Source organism: Sapajus apella, unplaced genomic scaffold (assembly GCF_009761245.1).
Source record: "Sapajus apella isolate SASKATOON/1434 unplaced genomic scaffold, GSC_monkey_1.0 scaffold45, whole genome shotgun sequence".
Classification (NCBI taxonomy): Eukaryota; Metazoa; Chordata; class Mammalia; order Primates; family Cebidae; genus Sapajus; species Sapajus apella.
In genome coordinates, this window is record NW_022436985.1 from 15,764,076 (window position 1) to 15,788,810 (window position 24,735).

The 24,735-nt window shown below is 41.6% G+C and overlaps 1 protein-coding gene across 3 annotated transcripts in view; it reads left to right on the forward strand.

The window, feature by feature from the left end:
* Window positions 1–8,026: 8,026 nt before the first annotated feature.
* Window positions 8,027–24,735, forward strand: part of RASGEF1B (RasGEF domain family member 1B) — a 630,294-nt gene continuing 613,585 nt past the window's right edge. For all 3 annotated transcript variants that reach the window (XM_032239801.1, XM_032239802.1, XM_032239803.1), the window contains exon 1: window positions 8,027–8,278. In XM_032239801.1, coding sequence (XP_032095692.1) covers window positions 8,210–8,278 — 69 coding nt within the window. In that variant the 5' untranslated portion in view covers window positions 8,027–8,209. The remainder of the gene's footprint in view (window positions 8,279–24,735) is intronic.

Consider the following 24,735-nt stretch of genomic DNA (forward strand, 5'->3'; position numbering starts at 1 on the left):
GATCACATGTAATAATGAATAATAATATATGCAGAGGGCTTAGCACACTGCCTCCCAAAGAGTAACATGCTGGCTATTGTTACTGTTATTATACTACAGAAATGAAACATGGAGAAAAATAGACCTGTTGATTCCAGATCATGACTTGTTCTGCTTGGCTCTGGAAGATGACTGAAACACACCTCTGTCCATGGAGAATTGAGAGGCCCTGAAGAATGAGAAAATAGAAATGGCATAAAAGAAAAAGCTTTGGTTTAAGTATGTGGCTGCTATAGAACTCATGGAGGTGTGTGATTGGATGGAAACTGCCTCTCCTTTTCAGGCTGGTGCAGGATTAGCCTTGCTCACTCCCCAATACCCTCAGGTGTTTAGATTTGGTCTGACTCGAGTCATTTTTGACCTATATTGATTGCAAGACTGCTAGAGCCCTCTATCAATGGTGACAAAGGGGTGACCTTGTCTAGAACTCTTTAACCAAGTATCAAACCAGAGCAGATCTGGACCTTGGTGGATAGGGAGAACTGAGCCAAAGTTTAGGGGATGGGGTGGATCTGGCCAGAGGCAAGAGTCTGTGCAGCACTTGTCCCAGCTGTCTCTCATGTGGACATCCACTGACACAGGCCACACCAGTTAGGTGATGGACCAGTCCAAGAAGGGGTGGAAGCAATGAAATGCAAGTAAAAATGATAGTTGCCTCGAGTCCCTTCTGGGTGATTTTTTTGACCTTTAGGTTTCTGGCTCTGTTTCCCATAGAGGACCCAGGCTGGCTCACTGTTCAACACTATACCTCCTGCACCTCTGCTTTGTAGCAGCTGGCGCCCTCTCTCTGTTCCATTGCCTGTGATCTTTACGCTCTTTGATCTCTGCAGCCACCATTATTCACTTGGCAGTGCACAGTCCTGGCTCGGATGCTTCCTTACCTGCTGTCTAGCTATGATCCTACTCACTGCTGCCTACTGGGCTCCAGGGGCTCCAGATTGATGCTTCACTTCCTGCCCAAGTGAACACTGGCTCTCCACTCTTGATCTTTGGTTCCTAAGGGGTGGCATAGCCTTGATGCCATTGTGGGTTTTGTGGTTGTCACACAGTACCAGTCTCCTCTGTCATTAGTGTTGGCCCAGGCACTCCCACTATCACCATGGTGAACCAGGTCCTTTGCCACAGCACAATGACTCTTACATCAAATCCCATACTGAGGAGGGGGTGGCTTATTCTTTTAGTTTATTATCACAGCTGTAATATTGCAAGTTTTCAATTTTCTCCAGTTTCTCTCAGCTCATTTTCTCCAGGCTATGCCTCTCCTGTAAGTCACAATACAAGTTCCCTTTAGGGATGGATTAGGAGGGAATTGGCATCACATTGAATGGCTTAACTCCTTCAACAGCCTAACCTCCTTTGGTGCTGACCATTAGCTGATTAGACTGACCCAAATCTTGAATCCTTCCCGTATTAGAGAATGTGTCCTTCCCATCCAGGATAGCCAGGGAATGGGTTGGAAGGTTATGTGTATCTGTTTGCTCATTAAAGAATCTCTGGTCATCAGTTTCAAGATATAGTGCAAAGATTCTTCCAGGGAGTCCCATTATAGTGTTTCAAATAAGGAAACTTAGGCTCACTGTGCCGGGACCTCAAATTGTTATATAAGAGGGGTAAACTTGGCTGTGATGTGGGAGTGGTACCCCAAATCCATGATGCTGAGTTCTCCCTTCCTTCATCTGTCTTTCCCTTCCTTCTTTCTTTTTTTTTTTCACCTTACTCAGAGAAGAGTTCATTTTTCAGTCAAAGTCTCAGTCCAACATGGTGTTGGGGCAATGACTCAATGGAAAGGGTATGTGCTATCCATCAAGAGATTTAGAATCTGGCCCCAGCTCTACCAATATAATGGCCATGTAAACTTGGGCAAAAAACATAGCCTCTCTGTGCCTCTGATTCTTTAATTGTAAACTGGGAATTGAGAGAAGCAGACACACACACACACACACACACACACACAGAGAGAGAGAGAGAGAGAGAGAGAGAGAGAGAGAGAGAGAGAGAGAATATGTATATGTAGTGGGGATTGGATGAAACACTCTTTTGAATGGATATTGGCTTCTAGCAACTAGTGATGGAAAATGCCTGGTATACACAGGCTTTGCCACCCACCTTCTTTAAGGCAGAATGGGGACCCAGAGAGACATCACATGCTTGCTTACTGTACCAAGAAAGAAATGAAGCAAATATTAAATCAATAGCATTATGTGAACACAGAGGACAAAACTATTTTCCCCCAAATTGTTTTGATTGCTGCTAGTAGCTGCTATTTGGTATGCAATCCATTCAGATCATCAAAAGCAAAAGCAACATACAGTGCATGAAAAGCTGTTGTAATTGGCACCATTGTAACTCTATACGGTGTGTGATCTTCGCTGGGAGGAGGGAGAGTTGTAGGATAACTTGTAATCTAATTTTCTTTGTTGTAAATAGAATGTTACCATTGAATTTCTGTAGAATAATTATAACATCTCACACAAATAGAGTGTCTTTCTCAGAAGGTGCTTAAAGAGCTCAATAGACATTCATTCAACCTTGTAAACATAGTAAAACCTGGCTTGCTTCATTTCTCAACTGAAAATTCCTATTAACCAGCGTCTCTCCTCATCCATCCTACTAGGATAAATGATTGTTATGCTGGTGAACTTGACACCCTGAGAAACACTGAGGTGCCTTCTGAATTATCAAATAATTATGAAACCTTCAGTAGACTTTCAGTGTTAATTGCAATTTAAGACAGCCTAATTTTTTGAAAAGTAGTAATTAATATGCTGCAGAGACAATAATTGGTCAGAATAGTTGCTTAATCAGACTGCTCTATTTCCTGACCATACTGAAGTACAGAGTTTACAATCCCAACTGTAACACAGGATCTCCCTTTCAGAACCACAAAGGAAGCAGGGTAAATGAAAGTGTTCTTTGTGACTTGACAGGCATAAATTACCCAGAATTAATCATTCTGGGCAAATGACAGTTTCCAAAGGTTGATTCTTCAACTTCAACATTCTCTTGTAAACTAAATGAGAAAATAAGTATGTTTTAAACACAGATTATATTTGCCTCTTAAGACTTTCACATTTCTAGTTATTAAGGCTATTGTTGATAACTGTTGGCTCTTAGCAGCAACGGGGAGTGTCTTTAAAATCAAATTTTGGATGATATTTAGTAGAGCCTTTTCACAAACGCCAGAGATTTCTTCAAGAGACTGTCAGTGCAGTAGACTTAGTTGTGTTAATTGGTCCATCCTAAATGATTTATTAAAATGATAAGATCTTAATTAAGTTAAACTTGATTACTTAAAAAAGTCTAAGTTCTTAATTATGAGATTGTAAAAAAAGTATTTAAATTGATATTACACTAAGTTCATGGCAGAGAATCTAGAAAATTAAAGAATGTGTAAAGAAGAAAATAAAAAATCCATAATTTAATCACTCACAGAGAACTATTTTTGCCTTTTGGTGTATTTCCTTCTATTTTGCCCCTAATGTATACATATACATGTAAGTACTTTACACATTTAGGATATGCTACATATACTGTATGCTGTCCCCTCTTGACATTACATAAAGACATTTTCTAGGTCGTTATTCTTTTAAAACACACTTAGTTTTGACTGTATGTACCACACTATATTAAGCCACTACCCTGTTGTTTTTATGGTTTACAAATTTTAGCTTTATAATGCTGTAACAAGTCTCCTTGTTCATTTGTTTGTTCATATATTTATTTATTTAATCAATTTTTATTGAGTATTGCATGCCAGGCTTTGGGCCATGAGCTGAGGATGTATCATTAATCATCACCCTAGTAAGAGTTAACATATTACTGTTAGGACCTTCATTAGTATAATAATTATATGAATATAATCATTCTAATAACTGAGTATAATAGTATTACCTAATTAAGTTCTTATGAGGTATTATTATCCCTGTTTTACAGATGAGGAAATGGAAGCTTAGAGAATTGAAGTGACTTGCCCAAGATCACTCAGCTGGCAATTGGGAGAGCCAGAATTCAAGCCCAGGCAGCCTGAGTTCAGTCCCAGTCTTTTAGCCATGGTGGTTACTGTGTCAGTAGAAAAGATACTCACTTGCCCTTACAGACATGAAACAATTTTAAATGCCAAAATCTTTGAGTGATTCTCAGATTATTTTCTTAAGATAAACTTTAGAAATGGAAATACTGGGTCAAAGAGTATGAACAACGCTAATAGCAAACAATACTGCAGTCACAGTCCTAAATGGGGAAAGACTGTAGATGATAAGATTATTTTTTGGTGTGCTTTCCTTCCTTTTCTTTTTTTGTCCTGGGTATCTGTCCTTGCTCTGCCAGTGACAGGAAGAAATAGACATGGTAGTGATTCAGGCCTGGGCATGCCCTGGAGAAAGTCTGGGCAATGCTTTTGCTGTTGAGGCAGGGTCAGTGGGTTGCTGCCTTTCAGACATTTTTATTTCCTCTACAAGATGCGAGACATCACAGAGGAGGGGGCATACGGAGGAAGAAGCCATCAAAGGAATGAGTCTAGATTGCAAGTAATGTATACCCTCTTAAGATGAATGTCACCACAAGAAAATGCATCTGCTCAGTAAAAATCACCAGGTTCAGTTAAAGATTTTTTTTTTTAATAGCTGCTCCTTGTAGAGGAGGGCTAACTCCTAGGCAGTGTGCCCAGAGTCAGCCTAAAGACCTAAAAAATTTCAATTAGTATTTAGTACAGTCTCCCTTGCACCCACACCAAAGATTATTCATATACAGCAAGTGACTATTTGTAAATATTTCCTGTGCTCCTCATTATTGCACTCCCCTTCTCAAGTCCCTCTCTCTCAAATGAACATCATCTGTCCTTTGCCCTACCTCCTAGTGCTCAGCACAGACTTGATTGATAGCTGTTCTAGGTTTGATTCCTGGCTCTGCCATTAACCCTCTGTGTGGTCTTGGATTGATTCTCAGTTTCTCCCCTTTAAAATAATACAGAGTTGTGTCAATCAAATGAAATGCCATGTGCAGACAAATGAAATAGCGAATCTTTATTGAGTTCTTATTATCGGTATCACAAAATAAAACACTGTTCTAAATGTTTTAAATACACACCTTTACTTATTCCTCAAGATAATCATGCAGGAAGCAGGAGTCTATGTAGCTCTCATGATCTTCACCCTGGAATTACTTCTGTGATATTACATGGCAAAAACAACTTTGAAGATGCAACTAAGGTGACTAATCAGCTGACTTTAGAATAGAAAAATTATCCAGGTGGGCCCAATGTAATCACATAAGACCTTTAAAAGGTAAATATTTTCTCTGGCTGTTGGCAAAAGAGGAAGTCAGAGAGATTTGAAGCATGAGAAGGACTCAATGAGGTTTCTTCTTGAAGATGAAGGGGGCTGCATAAGGAGGCCAGGCAGCTTCTAGAAGCAGAGAGTGGCTTTTGGCTGATGGCCAGCAAGGAAACAAGGACCTCAGACTTACAGCTGCAAGGAACTAGATTCTCCCAACAACCTGAATGAGTTTGGAAGTGGCTTCTTCCCAGAGACTCTAGGTAAGCGCCCAGCCTGGTTGGTTTTAACCTTGTGAGACTCTAAGCACAGAACCCACTTGAACCCACATTCTAATCTACAGAGCTATGAGATAATAAATGGGCATTATCCTAAGCTGCGAAATAGTGGTGATTTGTTATGATAGCAATGGAAAACTAACATAAACCACTTGTGGTAGTTACCTTTATTATTCAACCCATTTTGCAGATGGGAAAACTGAAGTACAGAGAAGCAAAGTCACTTTTCTAAGTGTCACATTTATTAATTATATCTTAGACAATTTTGTGCTGCTCTAATAGAATACCACAGACTGAGTAATTTATAAAAACAGACATTTATTTCTTACATTTCTAGAGGCTGGGAAGTCCAAGATCAAGGTTGACATCTGGTGAGGGCTGCTATCTGCTTCCAAGATGGTGCCTTGAATGCTGTGTCCTTTGGAAGGGAAAAATGCCACTGCATCCTTACATGGCAGAAGACAAGACAAGAGGGGTAAACTCCCTTCATGAACCCCTTTTATAAGGGCACCCAATCTCATTCATGAGGGTGGAGCCCCCATGATGCACAAAGGCCACACCTCCAACACTGTTGCATTGGGGATTACCTTTCAACATGAATTTTGGAGGGAATGAAAATGTTCAATCTGTAGCAATATCAGAAATGGGATTTAAATGGAGGCAGTCTGCCCCCAGAGCCCATGGCACAGTACCTGAGACATTCAGAGGTACTTATTACACATTAGTTTTCTTCTCTTTCAGTTTTAGGACATCCTGGGGTACCTTGCTGCCACATTTCTTGATTTTGCTGCTGGGTGTTAGCTGGTGTTGTGGCAGCGTTCTGGAAAACAGAGAATAAATAAAAATAACATACTTAGAGCATTAGTTTTACTCATGGGGGGGTAGGTCTTTTTGTTTTATAACAAGCCTGAATATTTCATAGGGTAGAATGCAGAAGGTAAAACCAGATAGCCAAAAAAGTTTGAGAAACAGAGATGGCATATTCAAATTAATTTAGTTTGACATCTTTCCTTCCTCTTTTATCCCTTAAATTTACAGTGAATTTGCTAGTATTCTGGAATGGCAATTAACGAAATCGGGACCCAGCTATTTATCAGCATCCATCTTCTGTTCATCCTGTCCAACAGGCATTTATAGAGTGTCCACTCCATGCTCTGGGTGTCACTGATACAGTATGACTTGAAGTAATAAAAACTTTTCTAGTTCTGTTTCCTTGCAAATAAAATCAGGTTATTTGACACAACTTTCTCTACGGTCATATCTGTCACCAAATCTAGTGTTTTCTCAGTCTTCATAAGTTTACGTCAGCATTTTTTACATAGTAGGGCCATGTTTCTCAAAGTACAACCTGGGGTACCATCTACGTCCGAATCTCCTGAGATGGCCCAGGATCAGAATCAGAATCACTGGATCAGAAACATAGGTTGGGGGCCCAGGACCTCTCATTTTAAACATGCTCTATAAGTCATGTCATTCATATGCACGTTAAAGCTTGAGATGTACAGCTATGGGGGTGCAGAATAAATACATAATATAGGCCTGGCCCTAAAAATGTCTTTTTAAATGAAAAGACAAGCCTTACATGTTTGAGACAAGCTCAGGAGCCGGGATTCTCGCTCCTGAACTTCAGTGAATCTTTTTCGGGTTTTGTTTTTTTCCCCTTCCCATTTTGGAGGGAAAAACAGGGCCACACCTGTCTCAGTCACCTGGCTGTGCCGGTCCTTGGCTCTTCTTGCCGGAGCTAAGGACAGGGAGGGAGCTGTGATCTTGGAGCGTATCCGGCCCAGGCCCTAGTGCCTACAGTCACCTTTCCCTTTTGGGGGCTTACCTGGGCCTGCCGGATTCACTGGCTTGGGGATAATGTGAGAACAGGAGGGGGAGTTCCTCCTCCGAGGCTTCGGGAGCCTTTTCCTTTTCCAAAGGAAGGGCGGGGCGGCGCCGGCCGGTGCGGGAGCCCCTGCGGGCGGCTTGCTCCCGGCTGCAGCGACTCTCCCGAGTCAGTCAGCGGAGCGAGGCGGCCGCCTTTCCACCTCCGTGAGCGCTGCCGAGGGGAAAACTGGGGAAGTGGGTCAGCCCGGCGGCTCCATCCACAGACCCTCCCCCGCCCCGGCCGCCAGCTCTCCCCTGGAGCTTCAGGCGTCTGCTCCCGCCCGGCCGAGTCGCCGGAGTGGCCCTGCCCAGGGGCGGGGCGGGCCGGTCCCTGCGCCACGGCGCTGCGCCCGCCGGCGGCCCCTGCCCCTGCGCGGCTCCAGTCCTGCGGCGCCGTCGGCCCGCCCGCCACCCCCTCGGCGGGGCCCTTCCCTTTACTATGGTAATAGTGACATTCAGCGGGAAAGGCTAGCGCGGCGGCGGCGGCGGCGGCGCCCCGGCTCCCGCAGCGCGGAGGCTCTGGCTGCGGACCCGGCTGCGCGCACTCGCACCGTTGGACGCCGGGGGCGGGCGGCCGCCGCTCTCTCCCCGCCCGGCCGGGCCGCTCAGCCGCCGCCGCGGGGCAGCCCCCGAGCCACGGCGCCGGGTGGCTTGCGGGCTGCGGGCTGCGGGCAGGATCCCGGCACTCGGGTTCTGGCGCGGGGATAGGACAGAAGCGGCGCGTCGAGAGGGACCCTGCCTCACCGCTCGTATATGGCAAAGTTTCTCGCCGAGCTCCTGGGCTGCACGTTGCCGAGCAAGGGCGCCTCTCCCATGTTTGAGGTAGGTGAAGGGTGTGTCCCCTGAGGGACCCCTGGCCGGCCCGGGGTCCCCGCCGGGGAGTTGACACGTGTGCAGTTCACCTGCCTGGTTTCCACCTGGCCATGGGGGCGGGGTGAGCAGGGGAGGAGGGCGAGGAGGAGACCCGGAGCTTAGGAGCCCGGATTCTGGCTCCTGAACCTCAGTGAATCTTTTTCGGGTTTTGTTTTTTTCCCCTCCCCAGTTGACAGGTGAACACGTTTTCTGTCATCGGGCTGAGTTCTGCCAGTTGCTCTTTACCTAAAATGCCAGGATGTCTAAAAATGAGCAGTATCCTGCAGTCCTCTTTACTGCCTACTTTGTTTTTTCCTTTTAGTCTGAAAAACAACAGAAAAATCTTCCGGTCAAAAGGTTTCCACCTTTTTACCTCCTCCAGCTGCTCCCCTCCCCCAATCTCCCGCACAGCGCAAACTCCATTTAAGTTAACTTGTGTCTTCTGTGAGTGAGAGACACTAGGGATGAGGAGGGTTAAAAAGAGATTTGCCAAATCAGGTGAACAAATGGCAGTTGCTAAGGCAGGTTCGTCTAATTGCTCACACCTGCTTGCGGTGGCAGTGCTGCTGCGGTGAGGCAACTCCGCACGGAATCATTTAGGAGAGGGCTGGCTGGCTTTCCTATAGTGACCACTCAGTAGGGAGAGTTTCATGCTGTGGAACCCCTCCCCGGCCTCCTCATCTCTGCGGTGAGAACAGAGAGTGTCCTTTGTCTCTTTACCCTGCCCTTCCTCAAGAGACTGCCTGACACGCCGGCCTGACGGACTCGGCCAGGTTATCCAGTGCTGCAGTCTGCGTTGCACTGCGCTCCTCTCTCAGTCACAGCCAGGGTAGCCTGACGACTTTCCCGGCCAGCCACTCCAGGAGCTGGCCCAGCCTTCCCTGTCTGCAGTTTACTGACTGGCCAGAGAAACACAACTTGGTCTCTTCTCTGGTGAACGCAGGAGTTTGTCCTTCAGCAAGGCACCTCTTCAGGTTCCAGACTCTTAATATGTTCCCTGGCTGCTGGCGAGTCTCTTCTCACCTTTGGCACCTGTAGCTGTTCTTACCTTCTGAGATTTTATGGTCACATACCTTTGATTTTGAAGCTCAAATTACCCAACCCATAACCTCCACTGTGTGACAGAATGGCTTTTAAGCAGGGAGATCCCAATAGTAGGTGATAAGGAGGAGCTGGGAAAACAAGAGTGGGGTGGGAGAAACCAGGCTGAAAGGCCTGGGCAGTTGGTAGCCTGAAACCTATAAAATAATGAAGAACCTGGAAAAGTTTTCCAGACCTGCTGGGAAAATCAGCTGTCACCTTTGGCATGCGACATCACTGCCCCTTTGTTGGTCTGTGAAGTGTTATGTAGCATTTGGGGGTCACTCTGGAGACCTGAGATACTTCCTTAAATTGCTTTTCTCTTTGGCTTTCTCTTCACTTGTGTCTGGATTTTTGTTCTTAAATCACCAAACATGCCAAGCGATTTTGGTTGTGTACACTGCCTTTTGGTTATATATTTGGTTGTATATTCCTGCTGCTTTTGTCCTCCAGCTGATAGATGCCCCATCTTGATTTTTCAGGATGATTGGCTCCCAATCATTCCAGAGAGGAGGCAGCCCGTAAAAACTAGCCACAGACATATTTAGACAATTAAAAAAATGAGCGGCTGTTTTGTCTTTGAAGAGTTCCCAGGAAAGGGAATTCCCTCAGTCCTTGGTCACACCTCATGTCTTGTTCTGTGTTATTTTCCACCCATCTAGAGGCAGAAGCTATTTGTAGCATTTGCCTTCTCTGTCTTTCTACAAAGGATTGAGTCATTATTGGCTGACTTGACCTAACACATCCCACCTATGTATCGTTCTTAATCAGTATTGCTGGACAATGTAGGTAATCATCCCTTTCCTACCTCTCGGGAAAATCAGTGCCCAAAGATGAAGAACTGAGTTAGGAATGTGCTTGAGCATGCTAGGTTCTCAGGCAATAGCCCCTTCAACACACTCTCGCTCATAAATGAAGAGGCAGTCATTTGGGAAGGAAGGAGAGAGAAATGTGTAAGAAAGATATTCTTAAACCTTTCTAAATATTCGTTTCCAAAAGTGAAAGTGCTAGGACACTTGAGAGAAATTTAGGCAGCTTTTCATTTTCACCAAATGCTCCAATTCTAACTTTGGTTATCTTTAATTTGAGAGAGATCAGGAGAAGAGATGGATGTTTTTCTAATGAATGGCCTTTGGTTTCATTTTGGTTAGAATGTGGACAAGAATGTAGTTTCTTCCCACTCAGGGCACTTAGGTTTGCACAGAGGATATTCACCCTGAGAACTGAATCTGGGACCTCTTAATGTGTTTGCAGTTGTCTGGCAAGAGGGAGCGAGTGACAGGTTATAGAGAAAACAGGGCCAAAAAAGTCACTGTGGTTGAAAAGCAGCTCCAGTGTGTGCCCTGCGGCACCATCTTCATGGGCCAGGGACAGAGCATGTATACTGGAAACACAAAGTGTCTTAATGATCATTTTATTATCCTTTTGCTTTATCTTAGTAAAGTATTTCAGTTTGTACACCAAGTTGTTGAGAACAATTAAATTTCTAGAAAAAAGCAAAGGATCTTAAGTTTATCCCAGGACCACGGCTGTGCCCTGAGCACTGGTCTGGGTATTTGGAATAATGATTGTGCCACACCAATGCACAGCACCTACAGAAAGAGTGGGCTTGCTGTGTATTCTGATGTCCAGAAGCATGCAGGCAGGTGGGTTTCAGACCTCGCAGGTCCCTGTGTGCTTGAATGGCTGGATAGATGTCTGGCCCTGGCATCCATTCCTCCCCCATGAAGCTCTGAATTATGAACCTGACCTCCTCCTCTAGCCCCAGTCTTGCTTTTCATGATGCCTTAGTAGCATTTGGGGTGGTAGTTCGTCAGTAATGGGGTTTGAGTCCTAGGACAGGAAGTGGTGGGAAAATAATATAGTCAGAGGCTGTTACTTTTTCATCTTTTGTGCCCTTCTTCCCCCCAATCCACAAATCCGGATTTTTATTTTCTTGTGTTTTTTTATTAGACGGAGTCTTGCTCTTTGCCAGGCTGGAGTGCAGTGGCACAATCTTGGCTCACTGCAACCTCTGCCTCCCAGGTTCAAGTGATTCTCCTGCCTCAGACTCCCAAGTAGCTGGGACTACAGGTGTGTGCCACCACATCCAGCTGATTTATATCTTTTTAGTAGAGATGGGGCTTTACCATGTTGACAAAGATGGTCTTGAACTCCTGACCTCATGATCTACCTGCCTCGGCCTCCCAAAGTGCTGGGATTACAGGCGTGAGCCACCACGTCTGGCCAATTATGCATTTTTAAAACCCTGTTATTTTTTATCATCTTACCTGGTGGTACACCTTTAAGAAGCCAAATTCATTGAGCTGAACACGTAGAAAAGGGATGTTTAATTCCATACCACCATTCATGATTATGGTCTCTAGAATTGACAAACTCATGTATACTGTATGTGTTTTTCATTGTTTTCTGTCTCCACTTGTACTACTGCCTAACTGTTACAATACATAATAACTATCAGTTATTGCCTACTCTAGGCCAGGCATTGTTCTGAAGGCATACTATACATGATCGCAGCTATCCTTTACATAGTCTCATGATATAGATGCTAACAACCATGTGTTACAGATGAGAAGATTAAGGTTTAGAGAGCTTAATTTGCTTAAGATCACTCTTGTATGCTGGAGAAAGGATGCAAACACAAGTCTGCTTTATCTCAAAGTTCACTCACGTTCTCCAAATATAGTTACTTGATATTCTGGAGTTCGTTTTGTTTTGCTTTTTGTTTTGCCTTTTGTTTTTTAGCTCCATTCTTAGATATATTCTTTTTGGAAGAAGTAAAGATAATCCCCCATTCTCTCACTGCCCTGACTATGTTACCATTGAGATGTGTATTAGCCAGTTTTCACACTGCTATAAAGAAGTACCCCCCCTCAAAAAAAAGAAAAATAAAAGAAAAAACAAAAAGAAGTGCCAAAAACTGGGAATTAACGAACAAAGAAGTTTTAATTGACTCACAGTTCTGCATGGCTTGGGAGGCCTTAGGAAACTTACAATCATGGCAGAAGGTGAAGAGGAAGCAAGGCACCTTCACAAGGCGGCAGGAAAGACAGAGACAGCAAAGGGGGAAGAGCCCCTTATAAAACTATCAGATTTCCTGAGACCTCACTATCATGAGAACAGCATGGGGGAAACCGCCCCCATGATCCAATCACCTCCCATCAGGACCCTCCCTTGGCATGTAGGTATTACAATTCGAGATGAGATTTGAGTGGGACATAGAGCCAAATCATATCAGGATGGCACAAGTGTCTTATTCCCAGAGACATTTAATCAAAGGCTGATTGAACTTGAAGTTGTTAAGGGCAGATTCAAGTTCAATTGCCATGATGATTTATAGATAGCTTCTATTTATTGAGCATTTCTGTGTATTGGCTTGCTTTATTGCCCCAATAATGCGGTAAGTGGTATTGTCATCCCTGTTTTGGAAATGAGGAAGCCAAGGCTCAGAGTGACTACATGAATTGTCCGAGGTCACTCACCTACTAAGTGTTTTATCTGGAAGGTAAATCCTGGATTCTGGTGCCACAGTGCTTTGCCAGCTATCTGTATTGACTTACCTGGTTTTGTAGCCTCTGATTTTTTGTCTCATCTACTCTATCTTTAGTACTATTACCAAAATCATCTTTCTAAAAGCCCAACTCAACATGGTCCCCATTTACTTTCCACAAATACTTAATTTTTTAAAGTCTGGCATGGTGGCTCATGCCTACAATTCTAGCATTTTGGGAGGCCAAGACAGGAGGATTGCTTGAGGCCAGGCTGGGCAACATAGTGAGACCCTGTCTCTACCAAAAAAAAAAAAAATTAGCCAAGCATAGTGGCATGTGCTTGTAGTCCTAGATACTTGGGAGGCCAAAGCAGGAAGATTGCTTGAATCCATGAGTTCTTGAGCTTGCAGTGAGCTATGATATTGTCACTGCACTGCATTTCAGCCTGGTGACATAGTGAGACCCTGCCTCAAACCCAGTTTTTTAGAGTTTTTTAAATTTATTTTTTAGAGATGGGATCCAGCTGTGTTGTTCAGGCTAGACTTAACCCGCTGGACTCAAGGGTTCCTCAAGCCTCAGTCTTTGGAGCAGCTGGGACTACAGACGTTCACCACTGTACCAGCTACTTACCCCAGTTCCATTAGTGGTTCACCACATGTGCAGATTCAACAGTGTATGCAGACTTCCCCCACAGTATGGTCATTGCCTGGTTAACTTGCCTAATCTTTCCTTCCTATCACTATATTCCTAATATTCCAGCAAATTTACTCCCATTTCTTGATTATGTTCTCTCACTTCCAAGCTGTTACTCTGCCCAGAATATTCTTCCCCTAATAGTCATCTATTGAAGTTGTATCTTTCTTCAAGGTTCAGCTCAAATCTTACTTCCAGATCCACCCATCTTGAACAATATCCAGCCTCTGCCAGAGGCCCACTGAATATTATATGCGTGTGTGTGTTTTCTGAGACCTTGGACAACTTCCTCTTTGAATTTCTCTAACCTCCAGTTATGTCTTCAATGGGGATACCAGTAGTGCTTAATGCAGGGTGGTGACTGTTAAACGAGTTACTGCCTGTGAAGCACTTACTTAGAATAGTGCTCGATACGTGTTAATTGTTCAGACAGTTGCATGTGTGTCTGTCCTCTTCAGTGTCAGGAACCATGTATTTCTTAATTCTCTAGTACCTGGCATGTATTTTGGACACAGTTTTGCATCAAATAAATGTCTGATTGATCAAAGTAATTTTCTGACCCTCAACATTCATAATTTTTTTTGCCTTTACATTATTTACTGTTTATCTGAAATCCAGATTTAACTCGGTAACCTGTATTTTTATTTGCCAAATCTGGTGACCCCATCTTACCTTCTCCCTCTTTCCTCTAGAACCCTGCTGCCAGAGTCCAATCCCATTTACCTGTGGAATCCTTGTTCTTATCCTTCTCTCTTTATAGCTGCCCAAGATCTTGTCCCTAGCCAAGGGAGCCACTTATAGGGAATTGCAGCTGGGTCAACTGTCTGTCCACACTGCCTCACTAGTATGAAAATGCGGGAGTGAGCAAGCTTCCCATTGCAGTGTCAGGGCTGTAACTGAGAAGTGTGTAACTAGCATTCTATTTATTTGTTCTTAATGTGTTCACCAATTCAGTCATTCATTTATTCCAAAAATCTTAAATGCTTTCTTTGTGCTAGGCACACTATGGAAGCCTTGTTAAGAGATACTCAAACTGTTTTGACTGTGGCTTATGGTAAGAAGTGTATTTTACATTGCAATCCTGGATGCACATAGCTATTTATAACAATGAAATTAATTTTCAAGAATAATACTTTTCCTTATGACATGGGATATCCTCTGATCTTTGCAGTTTTATTCTTTCTTTTTCATTCTATTAAAAAATAAACAGATAAAGACCCACTAAATTGATTTCATGGGTTATGACCCACAATTTGAAGAGCACTGCTATATAGGATAAGATTCTATTTTTACTAAACAATTTGTATTACTCCATTATCCCAGTACTATATTTATACATCATTATGCTATACATTGGGAGATTCTGGTTGTCTGTCTTGGGAAACCAGTCACCATGTAATAACATTATTTTTGGGGGGAGACAATGTTTTCAGAGTTTCAAACTACTGATTTGCCAAACAGCATTTGATAAATATCCTGTCTCTAAACTGGGGAGCATTTGGGTAAAAAAATTTGGCATGTTACCCAAACATATTTTATGGTATGGTTTTTAATTTAAACAATGTGCCTGAATTTCAATGATTTCTCTTTTAGCACCCACTAATGACAAATGTGCTCCACTGGTTGGATTGATTTCCAGGGCTACATTTTATAAATCTTTGAATTTTTATATTTCAGCTAACTCCATCCCTTCTCTCCTTAAAATAGATATACTTTCAAGCAGTTTTTTTTCTTTCACTCTCATTTGCCTGTTAAAGACCTTAATTTTGCCCATTACAATTGAGTAGCTGAGTTCCTTTGTCTAAGTGAATCTTGTAAACTCTTATCCACTTGGTCATTCTGATGGGCTTCAAGCATCTAGAGAATGAAACATGTGATCAGACTGCTTTGAAAGCAAATAACTTGGACAAGTATGGCTGTGGCTTCTCTGATTAAATGCTGGTGGATGATCAGAACAGAGAAGTTTACTTCTAGAATAATAGCTCCTAGTGCCACAGCTGGGCTTTCTGTGAGAGTCATTTGAATTTTAAGCTAATGGATACTGGGTTTGTCCTGTAAATTCACAGTTCAGTTTGTTTGAGGGCCAATTGGATTGCTCTACCACATCTGAGCCATTGTATATGCAGGGGCAACTCTACTTACCTTTTGTGTTAGCTGCTTTTAAACTCCACATGTGGTCCTAAATGCTCGCATTTCATTTATAAGAATGTTTGGTCCCATTATGATTACATCTGTCTAATGGTTTCTTGCTGAGAAACTGTTATATAATTTTTTTTCTTTTTTTAGTTTGATAAGGAAAGGCTGGTGTTTCAAATCTGCCAAATGGCCAGTGCTGAGAGCATGTCATAGGGAGCAGGGATAGGAGTTTAATTCTTTGATGTATTTCCCTTTGCTTAGTTCTTTTCAGTTTATAATGGTGTTCTTGTATATTATAAATTTCTTTACTTTGCATGTCTTTGATAAGATATAGTAGGTCCAGTAGTGACATTCACATTAGGAAAGTTCTACCTATGTAGAGTTGCCTACTGAGGTAGCCCATAAATAAAATGGCAACTTTTATTTATCTGAATTTGTGATGAGTAGAATCTGTGCTTTCCACCCTTCGAGATTCTTAAATGCAGTCTTGGCTTCGTTCTCCAAATACCTATAATATATTAAGAGTATCTTATATTCCTTTCAAGCCCCTACATTTTCAAACCAAAATGGAAGCCTCATTTTCCTCCTGGCATCCACCTGAAACCCAGTTCTCCTTTCCAACTCCATTGTCAGCCAAAAGTGCCCATTTTCTTTTCACCTTAAGTAGCACTTTGGTGCCATCTTTGCTTTTTCTTCCTTTTCCACCATGGACAATTTGTCAGTGACTCCTGCAGATTCTTTCTTGGATTTATACCTTTCTTTTTATCCATATAACTCTTCATTCACTGATCTGACAAATGTTTATTGAATGTCTGCTCTGACCTAGGAGCAGTAGGGCCCAGAGAGGATTTCACAATAAGTGACTAATTGTTTTTCTTTCCTCAAGTCTCACTTCTCTCGACTTTTTCTGAATAAACTGCTGTTATACCACAATGCCTCTTCATCATCACTTTCCTATGTAAGAGTCTACATGACTTCCTATTTCCAAAGGGTCAAGTCCCTAAATTCTGCCTAGATTATTTCTAAGGTGTTCTAGTAAACGTCTCACCCTGCCTAGCCAACTTTATTTCCTGCCATTGATTTTTCTTCAAGGATCCTCACATGTTCAAATACAAATTCTTGCCTTTGTTTATGCTATTTGGCAGCCTTCTAACATGACTTATGTCCATTCTTTCTGCTCTTTCTTAACTGAACCCTATGTAATCTTCAGGGCCATATCAAAGAGGCAGCCCTCCATGAAGCATTCCCCAATATAGCAAAGAAACTCAGAGCATGCAGGCTGAGGAACATATATTTGGCTTCCAATCCTGTCTCCTCTACTTCTTAGCTATGTGACCTTAATAAAGTAAGCTACTTCTTTGTGCTTCAGTTTTACTTTCTGTATAATAATAATAATAATAATGATAACTACTTCATTGAGTTGTCATAAGAATTAAAGTAGTTCAAATAAAATACTTAGCATAGTGTCTGGAATATGGTAATTGACAAATAATATGTATAATAATTATCATAAAATTTCCTCTTGACCCCAAACTCTGAACTATCCCTATTTTTTGACCATCTTAGAACATATTGTATACTTTTCTGAATGTTCTGCACTGCTGAGCAAAACGTAGGTGCTAAATCAATGCTTATTAATTTTGAAAACATTCACTGTGCTGCTTTAGCAGAATCTAGAAACCAGTTTATTTCTGAATATATTTAATTATATTTCATGAAAATGTGACAGCCACTCTCCTTTAGTGATCCCATCTCTGATCTATGGGATGTGTATTAATGTTAACTTAGGCAGCAGTTGTGCAAATGATGATAATGTACTTTTATATACAACTGTGGCAGAAGCAGTACTTGAAAAATGTGCCAATTATAAATGCCACTTAAATGAAATTCAACCATAGATTGCAATATAATTAAATACAGAGTATTTTTTATTTTTCAATTGGGTTGCAAACATGTATCCTCAATATAGGTCAAGTGAAGCGAATCCATGCCATAAGTCAAGATTTTATTAATCAATCTTTTATTTTTCATGCCGTTGGTGGAGCATTCTGGTTGTAAGTCAGGTTAGATTACTCCAAAAATAATTTACTCCAAAGAACACTTACCCATTGGGTTTCCTTATCATATTTCCAGTGGGAAAGTAATGATGCCCTACTTCTCTGGAAGCTCTGTTGGGTGCCTGGAAACATGGGAATTTACTTTCATGGAGATTATCTGAACTTGATTGTAAGTCAGGTGAGGGTACCTACAGGGAGGCACAAGGGGCTGAAAACCAAAGAATGACAGTGTTACGAATTGCAAAGAACCTGCATGGGGAGTCCTAAGACCTGGATTCAGAGTCTAGACCATCTCCTCACTAGTTGTGAGCTATTGGAGGAAATCTCCTTACGTCTCTAGTGTCAACTTTCATAGCTTGAAAAAGTATCAATATTCGATTTGCTTCACTCACAGAAATGATGTGAGGCTCTAGTGTGGTAACAAATGCAAACGTCTTTTATAAAATGTCAAGCGTTATACAAATGTAAATTGTCATTACCGATTCAGTAATGATGAGAACAGAAACATAAGGTGTATACTTGGCATCTTGGGCATGCAGGAGCTTGCTGGGGAATGGACTGTTAAGGGCGGTATAAATGATGAAGGATCGAAATGTTTCTATTTGAAGGGTAGAGAAGGAAAGATGAAGCAGTCAGAATTTTCAACTAGAGCTCAAGGTTTATGAATCCAACGCTTAGGTCACCAAACAGGCGTCTCATCTTTCTTTGAAAAGGTGTTTTGGAATGCTTAGGAACTTTGGTGACAGGCTGAATTTCAGGCAGCCTTAAGATACTATGGTTTTATTTTATGGAGATTTCTTTCCCAGAATTATGTTATTCAGTTTAGAGTATAATTGTGAAGGGATATGGTGGAAATTAATCTGACCATGATTAAGACCTCAGAGGAAGGCTGCAGGCTTGAATGCATTCCTATTGGTCAGTGGAGTTTACAGTTTGCCTTGGGCGGAGTCTAATTTTCTAGAGAAAGTACTTGATTTATTTTTAGTTTCTCACCATGTCGAGTATATTTTACCTTAAGCAGTGCGTCCTGCCTCGGGGGAGCCCTATGGAAGATACAAAGTAGGGTAAGGTTAGCCCAGCCTTAAGCTCATAGACAGATGGGGAAGAGTGACTGGTTGAGTGGTTCATTCCCCTTTTATATGTAGGTCCCCACAGTGGCTGTAACCACTGAGGCATATGACAGGTTCATATGTCTCTTACTTTTTCCCTGAGAATCTTCATACTTAGCTTTTGTGAAACTGGGTTAGGCATAGACATCTCTGGGATTTAATTTCCTCTCTGTAAAGTTGATGTTTTAATAGATCCTACCTTATGAGGTAGTAAGGTAGTGTATGTAATGTACTTAGCTCAGTGTCTGTGACATAGTTATTCATAACAACAATAATTTGTCTACTAAACTAGTCCTTGAGCATCCCATGGTGTTAATTTTTAAAATTCTTATTAGTAATTATCTAGAACTGTGCTGTTTACTTGCAATGGGCACAATTGTATTGCAGCCAGGGGAAGGGAGGGAATAGAGAGTATAGAGAAAAGGAATAGTGAGCATTAAAAAAAAAATCTGAATTGTTGGGTCAGAAATTCCATTTCATTCTTTGTTCCAAGTGTAATGCCAACTTTGTTATTAGAACCATGTTAAAACTTTCTTCTAAGAGTTCAAAATACTCCCTCACTTACCCTTTTATATCTGTGACTACTGATGCCTAGAAGGAAAAATAACACACTCGACATTCTCCAGGCAGTCCCTATCTGGTAAATGAGAACCATCTCAAGGATCAGTAAGTAGAAGTAACAGAGGCAATGTTCCTAGATGGTATTAAAAAATTTCCCAGGGGTATATAATGCATTTATAATGGAGGCCCCCCTTGCCATGTCAGAGCTGAGATTTGGCTATGTCCATTGTGTGACAACCTCTGGAGTCTATATGTAGCCAGATAGGTACATAGATATTAAAGTACTTTCTGAGAACTCAACTTTAACTAGGTTTAAGAATAAAATCCTGTCAACATAGGGGAGGAGAGATATCAGTGGCAGAAGACCAATTGAAAGGGCTGCTGGGCTAGATTCAGAAAGATGATCTGAGCGTCTAGGATTATAGACTGCAGAAACAGATAGTGGCTGGTGTTTGAATTTCCTCCCCTTTCTCTCTGCCCCCTAAGTCTAGTGCCGTGTGCCAGGAAAAACAGCTTAACATATGACCCAAGCAACCTGCCACAGTGCCCTTTCAGAGAGCAGAATCAAAGGAAGCAGCTTTTTCAATGCAAGGGAGCACTGGTGGCCTGGGCAGGGCAGTCATGGGCAGTTTGCTGCAGGGGTGGTAGGAGTGCACAGACCACCTGGAGCCAGCCTGGTCCAGTGGCTGCCTGAATTGTTTCAAGTGCTTATATGACATAATTCCCCCAGAGGACACCTCCTGACACCAGAGGGAGGAGGGATCCTTGGAAGAGAATTTTATATTCTTAGGGTGGGAGTGGGATTATGTGGCTAACAATATTTGGGTGTAAGTGATCAGGTGACTTCCTTTGTAATTGTATTTGTGTACATAAAATGGGTCCATATAATCCTGTCAACTTCCTTCTTTCCTATTCCATTCTTGAATCAGTGTTTCCCACAGGTTACAGGTTGGTCTTTTGTGAAATTGAATCCTCCACTCCTATAATTTGGCTGTGTCCCCACCTAAGTCTCATCTTAAAGTCTAGTTTCCACAATCCCCACATGTTGTGAGAAGGACCCAGTGGGAGGTAATTGAATCATGGGGGCAGTTACTGCTATGCTGTTCTCATGATAGTAGATGAGTTCTCACAAGATCTGATAGTTTTATAAGGGGCTCCCCATCTCCACACCCCCATCCCTGCTCATTCTTCTTCTTCCTGCTGCCTGCCATGTGAAGAAGGACTTGTTTGCTTCCCCTTCCACCATGATTGTAAGCTTCCTAAGGCCTCCCTAGTCCTTGGAACTGTGAGTCATTTAAACCTCTTTCCTTTATAAATTACCCAGTCTCGGGTATGTCCTTATAGCAGCAGGAGAACAGACTAATACATCCACCAAGCCATTTTTTTCTCAAATGAGCTTACTTTTGATGTTCATTTTAACCACATTTTGTGTGTGTTAAAAAGTTTTGTTTGTCTGTTAGGAGAAAGTGGGGTGGTATAGAGAGGTCAGTCACACACACAGCCACATGCAGACAGAAGGACAGACAAACAGACACACAATGATTTGCACCTGAAATGGCCATGATGATTAAACCACATCATGACCAGTAAAGTGACTCAAGAAATCTCACTGATTTTATTTACCAACTTTGCTCCAGACCTTAAACATGCTTGTGTACCTGAGGCCAACCTCACAGGATAATTCTCAGAGGTTAACAAACTGAACTTACTTTCCTTTAGAAAGGGAGTTTCTCTTGTGCCTTTTTCCTGTCCTCCAGCTTAGGGAGTTCCTTTCTAAGAATCTGTGACATAGCTATGCGCAACTTCATTTTTTCCATCTTACTCTGCAAATAGAAACTGATTTCATTTTTTCTCATGTATAAAGAAATAGTGTATCTGATTTCACAGGCCAGAAAGAAATGTTTGGAAAGCATCCAGTCAAGCCCTGGGGAACTCCCTAAAATTATCCTCTACCTTATGGACTATCCAGATTGTTTGTATGTGTGGCTGGGGAAGATGGAGGCAGGGAAGAGGGACTTGGGAAATACAATTTTCTCATGCCCAGATGCTGTGAATATGTCAGATGGCTGGGTGAGCACTCCTGATGCCTCCTGTGATTTTTAGAAGTCTATTTGCTTGGTGCCAGGTTTGCATGTCCAAGCAGCTGGGCAGACCCTTGGGGTTCCTAGTCAATGCAGCTCCGTCTCTCTGCATGTTGTGTGGACTTTCCTTACATATGAATACTTCCCAGACAAATGGGGGGACTTTTCTTGGCCTACCTTGGGTTGCATTTTTGATTTGGAATTGCTGTGGGTTGGAGTGACTAAGAAATGCTCTCATTTTGCAGAGTTGATGGGCAATAAACAATATTAATGGTTCTTTAGAATTTACCAAAGCATCTTACCTATATTATTTTACTAGAAACAGAAATGCCAGGGAGCTATTTTATCCTGTGTATAGATGGAAAACTAAGGAACAAGGAATTAAGAAATATTAGCAATTGGGAAATTGAGTCTAAAATTGTTTAACCAGTTTTGCAGATAATTAATTTACCACCTTTTTCCATGTAAGCTTTCCTTCTTAATAGGGTAATGGTTATCAGGGATCGGGGTGGGAGTAGGAAATGGGAAGATGTAGGACAAGGGGTACAAACTTGCAGATATGTAGGATAAGTGAGTCTAGAGACTGAGTATACAACATGCCGTTATAGTTAATAATGGCATTTTTGTGAAGAGAGTAGATTTTACATGCTCTTACGCCCCTCCCCCCACACACAAAGGGTTAACTGTATGAGATGATTGGTATGTTAATTTGATTGAAAGCAGTAACCATTTCACTATGTATAAGTACATCTAAACATCATGTTGTATACCTTAAATATATTCAATAAAAAGAACTAGAAAATCACCAATTGAAATCATTAATATGAATTTTTTGAAAATCATAAAGTATTACAAAAATATAAGGTATCTATCTCAAATAGAGTTTAGGACAATGCAGGGTGCACCTAAATGCCATAAAATGCTATTTAAATGAAAAATTTCATCATTAGTAAAGGGCCTTTGCATTTCTGGCCTTGCACATTTATGTGAATACAAATAGGAGCAGCTTTAATGATATGTTTCCAAAATCATTCCCAAGGCTTTTCTGTCTCACAGCATTAGCATAAATCACATCTGTCATTTCTGACCATCCCTATCTCTTCCTTTGATTTCATTATATCACTGGGTAAAGAGTACCCAAGCTATGAACTGTAGAGAATAGTTATATTTTTCTCTCTGGGCAAATCATTCCTAAGGTGCAGCTGGTTGGGGTGATGACCCAGGATTTTATGTTATGGAATCTTCTGTTCTGCTGACTGAGAGGATTATCAGCATTAGAGAATAATCAACACATTTCATGGTACAGTGCTTTGTGGATTTTGAAGCACTTTCACCAAAACTCTCTTAACAGCTTTTGATACTTTATTATTCCCACTTGATAGATTTAGAAGCTGAGGTCCAGAGAGGTAAGGTGAATGCACTGACATAACAACAGGCAGAAACTGATGGAGCTGGGACTTGAGCTCTAGGTCTTCTGTTTCCAAGTTCTTCCATTCCTTCTAGGGTAACCTAGGTGTTAACTGTGTTCTCTCACCAGTATAAGGAGGCAAGCAAGACTCATATACATTAATCATCTCAGTGATGACCTCAGCATCACCAAAGCAAAGAGGTGACACTTCCCACTTCCTGTATCTAAGGCTGCCCTTTAGTGATTATCCTCTAGAGCTTAAGTTTGAATCATTATTCTCACCTGACACTTACTATCTGTGTGATTATAGACAAGCTACCTAACATCTCTAAGCTTCAGTGTCTTCATCTGTAAGGTGGGGACAGTGGTTATTATGAAGGTTTAATGAAGAAATATATGCAAAGTGTTAAGCGCTATGCCTGGCATGTAATTAACATTAGGTGCTACCTCTCTTCTTATTTTTCTTGTTTTCTGCTTTATGACTGGGTTTGATTTACAGTTTGGCCAGGTTCCTAGTGTATTAACATTTTTGGAGGGGCAGGTATTCAGTGGACATGTGATGGGAATGAGAAAGACATAGGAGAAGACACTTACTGTAGACTTTGTCCTCAGCCCACATGGAAACCAAATTAGACTCCAGAACACTTGCGGTGACAGAAGATTGGTTTGATTTTTTTCTTGGTAAATAAACCAGTGTTTGTTTTTCTTTGTGAAGTCTCTTGCCCACCACATACAATGTGCTATGCTGATCGTTCGTTGAACAAGTTTTTACTTAGTCCCAATTATGTGTTCCATATGTGTGCTTGTTGCTGTAAGGATTACAAATAGAACAAGATGTGGTTTCTGCCCCAAGTTTACTTGAGGAGGCTTGATTTCTAAGCACAAAAATAGCGTCCTATTCTGAGCTGAGGTGTGGTAGAAAACCACTATGTATGTTCTAGGGTAACGATTTCATGAGCTAACTCTCTTCCCAACATGCTTCCAAGTGCTGTGATACCACTTAAAATATTTCTTCAAAAGGAGTTCATTGCAGAAGAAACAATGCTTTTCCAAATTTATGCTATAAACAGGCAGAATACATTATCATTTGTATCTTGCTACTTTCTAAGACACAAGTAATGATTAAAAATGATAAAAAATTGAGATTATGTCTGAGGTTGTATCTGGTTGTAAAACCTTTTTCAAATAATGGTTCTTCATTTGATTTTCTGATTTTGTTTTGTAGTGCCTTAGGCAAATTACTTTTCTTATATGTAAAATGCTCTAAATGAAAAGATCTCACTGGACTGTGCAGCACATTAAATGAGATATGATGTGAAAACGCTTAGCTTTCACTCAGCACCTGGCACATGGTAGCAATATGCAGTTAGCAATATTTTTCTTTCTATATTGATGAATATGCTCCTTGTCTTTCGTAGACTAGAGGTTTAAATGAAACCTGCTTTTGGAGTCCATCCTCCTGTTGTTCACTTTTATTCTGCTATCCCCTAGAGCATTTTGATGTTGTTTAAAGCTTGGCATGGCTCCTCATGCATTGCCCATCAAAGAGTTAATAATGCTTCAACCTTTCCAGTTTGCTGGAGCTACTTAATCAGAGAAATCATTATAGCTCATTTTGTGCAACCAATTGATGTCCAGAGCAACTAATTATAGTGTAGAAAATCAATCTTTACTATAACGTTGACATTTTTTTCAACTTAAGCAGTTGGTTTGCTTACATTCTTTGTGCAAACCTGTGGAGATCTAAAATTATCCAGATGACTACCTTAAAGAGTTCTATTAGGCTCTTGGTATTAGAATAAAGATTATTT